The sequence below is a fragment of the Pristiophorus japonicus genome, chromosome 3, assembly GCF_044704955.1.
Source record: "Pristiophorus japonicus isolate sPriJap1 chromosome 3, sPriJap1.hap1, whole genome shotgun sequence".
In the NCBI taxonomy this organism is placed as follows: Eukaryota; Metazoa; Chordata; class Chondrichthyes; family Pristiophoridae; genus Pristiophorus; species Pristiophorus japonicus.
The window spans coordinates 6,427,400-6,435,894 of record NC_091979.1 but is presented as its reverse complement, the minus strand read 5'-3'; the positions used below and the strand labels follow the sequence as shown (position 1 = coordinate 6,435,894).

Sequence of the window (8,495 nt, the reverse complement as noted above, 5' to 3'; positions counted from 1 at the left end):
CCACGCGGGCAGCGATGGCGGGCAGCGATGGCGGGCTCCCTCCCCCGGACGGGTACCGCGCGGATACCATGCGGACAGCGATGGCGGGCTCCCTCCCCCCCGGATGGGTACCACGCGGGCAGCGATGGCAGGCAGCGATGGCGGGCTCCCTCCCCCGGATGGGCACCACGCGGACAGCGAAGGCTGGCTCCCTCCCCCGGACGGGCACCGCGCGGGCACCACGTGGGCAGCGATGGCGGGCTCCCTACCTGTGCCCTCGGTACGATGACTGGATTTTGATGGCTGCATCCTGTACTTTCGGGTCATTGATGTCGATGGTGCATCCTGGGGGAGCGGGGGGAACTTTCTTCACAGGAGCCGGGGCAGTCTTCGACATCTGCCAACAACATACGGACCGGGGGTCAACACCACTGGCCTGTGTCCCCTGGCACCGTCCCTGCCACCAACCTCTGCTTCAGTTTTAATTGACTTCCCCGTTTTATTTTTTTGGTCCTTTAACTTTTCACCCCTCTCCCTTTCTGAAGTGATCACCCAGGCTCCACATGTGAACCTAAACAACGAGTGTTAGGCGACTCTTTGACTGTGGGAGGCTTCACAGTGGAGCCCAATCCTCTTCTCACTCGACAGTCAGATACGGGGGACTTTGCAGCACTGGTCACTGGTTGAATATCTTCCTCTCTGCACCCGTCCCGTGATTCACCTCCTCCCCTAGTGTCAGCCGTGGCTCAGTGGGCAGCACACTCGCCTCGGAGTCAGAAGGTTGTGGGTTCATAGTCCCACTCCAGGGACTTCAGCACATCCAGGCTGACACTCCCAGTGCAGTGCTGAGGGAGTGCCGCACTGTCGGAGGTGCCGCCTTTAGGCTGAGTCGTTAAACCGAGGCCCCGCCTGATCTCTCAGGTGGATGTAAAGGATCCCATGGCACTATTTCGAAGAAGAGCAGGGGAGTTATCCCCGGTGTCCTGGGGCCAATATTTATCCCTCAATCAACATAATGGAAAAAAACAGATTATCTGGATCATTACCACATTGCTGTTTGTGGGAGCTTGCTGTGCGCAAATTGGCTGCCGCGTTTCCCACATTACAACACTGACTACACTCCAAAAGTACTTCATTGGCTGTAAAGCGCTTTGGGATGTCGTGAAAGGCGCTATATAAATGCAAGGCTCTCTTTCTTTCTCCCCTGACAACTTCCCCTTCCCACGATTCAGCCCCTCCCCCGACACTGCCCCCCCCCACCCCACGAGTCACCCCTTCCCCCTCCCCACACGAATACAACTCCTGCAACCTACCAGTCCCCAACTCTTCAGGGGATCAGCGAAAGGGAGGAACAATTTGTACAGACACGGGAACGATATCCCATAAACCTCAGTAACCCAGCAACCTGACCCATTGGAACAGGAGGAGGCCATTCTGCCCCTCTGGACTGGTCCGCCAATCAATTCGATCAGGGCTGATCTGTGTCATTTAGCCGCTTTAGTTCCCTATCCCCCGATACCCTTACCCAAGAAAAACCGATCCATCGCAGTCTTGAAAGCCCCAATTGACACCCGGCCTCAACAGATTTTCGGGGGAGAGAGTTCCAGATTCCCACTGCCCTTTGTGTGAAGGAGTGCTTCCTGGAATCATCATGAACGGCCGGGCTCTAATTTTAAGGTGATGCCCCCTTGTTCTGGATTCAGAAGGACATAAGAAATAGGAGCAGGAGTCGGCCATTCGGCCCCTCGAGCCTGCTCCGCCATTCAATAAGATCATGGCTGATCTGATCATGGACTCAGCTCCACTTCCCCACCCGCTCCCCATAACCCTTTGCTCCCTTATCGCTCAAAAATCTGTCTATCTCCGCCTTAAATATATTCAATGTCCCAGCCTCCACAGCTCTCTGGGGCAGAGAATTCCACAGATTTACAACCCTCTGAGAGAAGAAATTCCTCCTCATCTCAGTTTTAAATGGGCGGCCCCTTATTCTAAGACTATGTCCCCTAGTTCTAGCCTCCCCTCTCTGCATCCACCTTGTCAAGCCCCCTCATTATCTTATAAGTTTCGATAAGATCGCCTCTCATTCTTCTAAATATGGAGAGAAAGCAGGAAAGGGGTACTGAGGTGAATGATCACCCATGATCTTATTGAATGGTGGTGCAGACTCGAAGGGCCGAATGGCCTACTCCTGCACCTATTTTCTATGTTTCTATGTAAACTCCAATGATTAGAGGCCCAACCTACTCAACCTTTCCTCATAAGTTAACCCCCTCATTTCCCCCACCAGAGGAGATAGTTTGTCATTTTAAACAACTGAACTAGATCATCCCTCAACACAAGCCCAGTCCATGAAACCTGTCCCCATAAATTAACCCTCTGAGCCCCAAGCACAAAATACCCGCAGGAAGAAGTCATAATTCTAACATCTAAGGTTAAAGTGGAGTTAGCAGACACTGCGTTTGGGAATCCTGCTGCCAGAATTTTAACAAGACTTTAGACAAATGATGGGCCCAGCCTATCGCGCTCCCTCGCTGTGTTCGAGTTTCAGCCACAGGCCGGATTCGATCAAGCGACTGGAGTTACTGCGCCAGGCCTCATGCATTAATTTCATTCATTCTGGGGCTGTGGGCGTCGCTGGCGAGGTTGGCATTTATCGGCCAGCCCTCAGCCGGTCCCGTCCTCGCTACAACTGGGAGGCCAGCTGGGCCACTTGCGTGGGCAAAGATTCAATCGCCCTGGGTGTGTGGGACTGGAGTCACGTATAGGCCAGACCGGGAGAAGGGCAGCAGATTTCCTCCCCTAAAGGGAAGTCAGTGAACCTGATGGCTTCTTTTTAAAGGCAATCCGACAGCTTTCATGGTCACTTTTACCGAGATCGGCTTTTTATTTCCCAGATTAAAAAAAAGACTTGCATTTATATAGAGCCTTTCATGACCACCGCACGTCACAAAGTGCTTTACAGCCAATGAAGTACTTTTGTAATCACTGTTGGAATGCAGGCAATTTGCGCACAGCAAGCTCCCACAAACAGCAATGAGATAATGACCCAGGTAATTTGTTTTTGTTATGTTGATTTGAGGGATGAATATTGGCCCCAGGACACCGGGGAGAACTCCCCTGCTCTTCTTTGAAATAGTGCCATGGGATCTTTTACATCCACCTGAGAGAGCAGACGGGGCCTCAGTTTAATGTCTCATCCGAAAGACAGCACCTCCGATAGTGCAGCGTTCCCTCAGTACTGCCCCTCCGACAGTGCAGCGTTCCCTCAGTACTGCCCCTCCGACAGTGTAGCGTTCCCTCAGTACTGCCCCTCCGACAGTGCGGCACTCCCTCAGTACTGCCCCTCCCACAATGTAGTGCTCCCTCGGTACTGCCCCTCCCTCAGTGTAGTGCTCCCTCAGTACTGCCCCTCCCACAGTGCAGCGTTCCCTCAGTACTGCCCCTCCCACAGTGTAGTGCTCCCTTAGTACTGCCCCTCCCACAGTGTAGTGCTCCCTCAGTACTGCCCCTCCCACAGTGTAGTGCTCCCTCAGTACTGCCCCTCCGACAGTGCGGCACTCCCTCAGTACTGCCCCTCCGACAGTGCGGCACTCCCTCAGTACTGCACCTCCGACAGTGCGGCACTCCCTCAGTACTGCCCCTCCGACAGTGCGGCACTCCCTCAGTACTGCACCTCCGACAGTGCGGCACTCCCTCAGTACTGCCCCTCCGACAGTGCGGCACTCCCTCAGCACTGCACTGGGAGTGTCAACCCTCTGACCCAGAAGCGAGGGTGCTGCCCACTGAGCCACGGCTGACAATGAGTTTAACTCCTCAAAGCTACACACGGCGGGATTAGTGAACTGAGATCCTGTGGGTTAACGAGCTGGGATTTCTGGATTATCAACCCAGTAAAATAACACACAACACCAGCCACAGGGAGCAGGCGAGAGATTCCCTCGTAATTTTACCCTCCCATCAGTTAACAGTGCTGTGGAGACCAGCACGTTGCTGGATTTCTCTAACTCCCCTCCTCCTCCTACATAGAAACATAGAAAATAGGTGCAGGAGTAGGCCATTCGGCCCTTCGAGCCTGCACCACCATTCAATAAGATCATGGCTGATCATTCCCTCAGTACCCCTTTCCTGCTTTCTCTCCATACCCCTTGATCCCTTTGGCCGTAAGGGCCATATCTAACTCCCTTTTGAATATATCTAACGAACTGGCTTCAACAACTTTCTGTGGTAGGGAATTTCACCACTCTCTGAGTGCAGAAGTTTCTCCTCATCTCGCTCCTAAATGACTTACCCCTTATCCTTAGACTGTGACCCCTGGTTCTCGACTTCCCCAACATCGGGAACATTCTTCCTGCCTCCAACTTGTCTATGTTTCTATGAGATCCCCTCTCATTCTTCTAATTTCCAGTGAATACAGGCCCAGTCGATCCAATCTTCCTTCATATGTCAGTCCTGCCATCCCGGGAATCAGTCTGGTGAACCTTCGCTGCACTCCCTCAATAGCAAGAACGTCCTTCCTCAGAGAAAGCAGGAATGGGATACTGAAGTTGCATGATCAGCTTGATGCCTTTTGTGTCTAGAAATCTATCTATCTCCCTCTTAAATATATTCAGTGACTTGGCCTCCACAGCCTTCTGTGGTAGAGAATTCCACAGGTTCACCACCCTCTGAGTGAAAACATTTCTCCTCATCTCGGACCTAAATTTCCTACCCCGTATCCTGAGACTGTGACCCCTTGTTCTACACACACCAGCCCCCCCCTCGCTAAATGCACCAGTAGATGGGGGCTGGGGTGGGGCGGGGGGGGAGGGGAGCCGATGAGAATTTTCATTCTGTCACTTACCCTGGTGAAACACTCGCTCCGGCAGATACGTCCTGTATATTTATATTTTTTAGAGAGGGATAAAATAAAATTAGATTTTGTTTTTCTTTATTCTTCGAAAAGCACCGGTGAGTTCGACAGCCAGCAGCTAAAGGGAGCATCTGCTTTATAAACTGGGCGAGGGGGTGGGGGAGGAGTTGGTGGGGGTGGAGAGGGGAAGGGAGGGGGAGCGGAGGGGCAGAGGAGATTGATAGCCTCCTCTCTCGCTCCGCATTCCTTGAGAGCACTTACCTTCTTTGGAACAGGTCTCGGAGAACCTGGGGGGGGTTCCGGATAGCGTGAGCTCCCCGTTGACTTGGGGTAGGGCCCTTCTCATCCCTTATATAGTGCTCGGCCTGGGGGTCCCCGGGGGGGGGATTCTGCCTCTAAATGTGGAGTCCGTGCTGTGTAATCAAATAGCTGAACCGCCACTAATTAGTTCTGAGGCGAAACTTGAAATGTCCCCAGTGACATTGCAACAGATGGTTAATGTTCTCGGGGCTTCTTAATTGGGCCGAGGGTTTACACTTAGAGAGTCCTGTTCCATCAAGACGTACATCGAGACCTCGAGTCTCGTCGCCGAGAGCATGCAGAAACCAAGCGCAGGCAGCGGAAGGAGCGTGTGGCAAACCAGTCCCACCCTCCCCTTCCCTCAACCACTGTCTGTCCCACCTGTGACAGGGACTGTGGGTCACGTATTGTACAGCCACCTGAGAACTCATTTTTCGAGTGGAAGTGTGTCTTCCTCGATTCCGAGGGACGGCCTACGATGATGATGATGATTAAACAACAACAAATTGTATTTACATAGCGCCTTTAATGTAGTGAAACGTCCCAGGGCGCTTCACAGGTGCGTTAACAAACAAAATTTGACCCCGAGCCACGTTAGGAGATATTAGCGCAGGTGACCAAAAGCTTGGTCAAAGAGGTAGGTTTTAAGGAGCGTCTTAATGGAGGAGAGAGAGGCGCAGAGGTTCAGGGAGGGAGTTCCAGAGCCGAGGGACTGCTATGATGGTGATGGCATCTTGAGGGGATTGGAGTGGGGGGAGGGGAGTGGGAGGGGGCCGGGAAGGGAGGGGAGCAGGGGAGGGTTACTGATTCACAGATACAGGACGCGATCCGACTTCTTTTAGCCATCACAGAGGCTGCAAGGTGACCAGGACTGGGAACTAAATATTCAGGGGTATTTGACAATCCGGAAGGACAGACAGAAAGGAAAAGGAGGTGGGGTAACGCACTATTGATAAAGGATGGAATCACTGCAATAGTGAGAAACGATATTGGCTCAAAGGATCAGGATGTTGAAACAGAGAGATAAGGAATAATAAGGGAAAAAAGTCACTGGTGGGCGTAGTCTATAGATCCCCTAACAGTAACAACTCTGTTGGTCGGAGTAGAAACCAGGAAATAATGGGGGCTTGTAAAAAGGGAACAGCAATAATCATGGGTGATTTTAACCTCCATATTGATTGGACAAATCAAATTGGTCAGGGTAGCCTTGAGGCAGAGTTCATAGAGTGCATAAGGAACGGGTTCCTTGAGCAGTATGTAACGGAACCAACCAGGGGGCAGGCTATCCGAGATCTGGTCCTGTGTAATGAGACAGGATTAATAAACAATCTCCTAGTCAAGGATCCCCTTGGAATGAGTGATCATAGCATGATTGAATTTCAAATTCAGATAGAGGGTGAGAAAGTTGGATCTCTAACCAGCGTACTAAGCTTAAATAAAGGAGACTATGAAGGTATGAGGGCAGAGTTGAGTAAAGTGGACTGGGAAAATAGATTGAAGTGTGGGACGGTTGATGAACAGTGGTGTACATTCAAGGAGATGTTTCACAACTCTCAAGAAAAATATATTCCAGTGCGGAGGAAAGGGTGTAAGGGAAAAGATAGCCATCCGGGGCTAACTAAAGAAATAAAGGATGGTATCTGTTGTGTATTTAACCCCTTGTAACTTGTATTACATGACCACCAGAGGGCCTACCTGTTGGAGTCCCAAGGGATCCCAGCATCCCTTGGGAGCACGGTATATAAGCAGGCCACCCACGAGGTAACTGCACTCTTGAGTCACATTAAAGGAGCTAAGTTCACACTTGCTCATTGTACACAGTACTCAGTTTCATCCTTTATTATGAGCAGAACAATTGGCGACAAGGTAACGAACAACTGTGCCAAAATGCGAAGAACAGTTGGTATCCTGGAGAAGTTCTCAGAAGGGGATGATTGGGAGGCCTTCGTGGAGAGACTCGACCAATACTTCGTGGCCAACGAGCTGGAAGGGGACGAGAACGCTGCCAAACGAAGGGCGATCCTCCTAACTGTCTGTAGGGCAACGACCTATGACCTCATGAAGAATCTTCCAGCTCCGGCAAAACCAACAGAGAAATCCTACGAAGAATTGAGTATGCTGGTCTGGGAGTACCTAAATCCTAAGGAAAGCGTTTTGATGGTGAGATATCGGTTCTACACGTGTCAACGATTGGAGGGACAGGAAGTGGCGAGCTATGTCACCGAACTAAGGCGCCTCGCAGGACATTGTGAGTTTGAGGGATTCCTAGAAGAAATGCTCAGAAACCTTTTTGTACCGGGCATTAGCCCTGAGACAATCCTTCGCAAACTGTTGACTGTAGAAACTCCGAATCTAAGTAAAGCCATAATGATAGCCCAGGCATTTATGTCCACCAGCGACAACACCAAGCAGATTTCGCAGAGTAAAGAAGTTTCAGCCAGTACTGTGAACAAAGTAACGTCAGTTTCAAGCAGGAATATACATGGCAGAATGTACACGCTGGCTGCTGCGGTCCGACCTCAGTTGACCCAGAGTCCACCATCAATCGTTAATGCGAGGCAGTTAACACCTTGTTGGCGCTGTGGAGGTGATCATCGGTCCCATCAATGCCGCTTCAAGCACTATGTGTGCAACGGTTGCAGAACAATGGGTCACCTCCAGCGAACGTGCAGGCGAGCTGCAAACCCTGCAAACCACCACGTTGCAGGGGAAGATCGATCCACTGTGGATGGGGCTGAATTGGAGACTCGTAGCGAGGAGGCAGAAGTGTACGGGGTACACACATTCACCACAAAATGTCCACCAATAATGTTGAAAGTTGAGCTGAATGGAATTCCAGTATCGATGGAACTGGACACGGGGGCGAGTCAGTCCATAATGAGTAAAAAGGCCTTCGACTGGCTGTGGGGTAAAAAGACACACAGGCCCAAGCTCAGCCCCATTCACACCAAACTAAGGATTTACACCAAGGAACTAATCCTTGTAATTGGCAGTGCGGAAGTCAAAGTCTCCTATGACGGAGCAGTACACGAACTCCCGCTGTGGATTGTGCCAGAGGATGGCCCCACATTGTTTGGCAGAAGCTGGCTGGGAAAAATCCTCTGGAACTGGGACAACATCCAAGCGCTTTCATCCGTCGATGATGCCTCATGTGCCCAGGTTCTGAGCAAGTTCCCATCGTTGTTCGAGCCAGGCATTGGAAGCTTCTCGGGGGTGAAAGTGCAGATCCATCTGGTTCCCGGTACGCGACCCATCCACCACAAGGCTCGGGCGGTACCGTACACGATGCGTGAGAAAGTGGAAATTGAGCTGGACAGGCTGCAGTGAGAAGGCATCATCGCGCCGGTGGAATTCAATGAGTGGGCCA

General features: G+C 51.5%; 1 protein-coding gene across 1 annotated transcript in view; it reads right to left on the bottom strand.

Annotated features, from left to right (window-relative positions):
• LOC139260441 (SPEG neighbor protein-like) overlaps positions 1-376 on the bottom strand; it is a 23,023-nt gene extending 22,647 nt beyond the window's left edge. The window contains exon 1 of the mRNA XM_070877004.1: positions 249-376. Within this exon, the coding sequence (XP_070733105.1) occupies positions 249-376 (128 nt within the window). The remainder of the gene's footprint in view (positions 1-248) is intronic.
• Between the last annotated feature and the right edge of the window lie 8,119 nt (positions 377-8,495).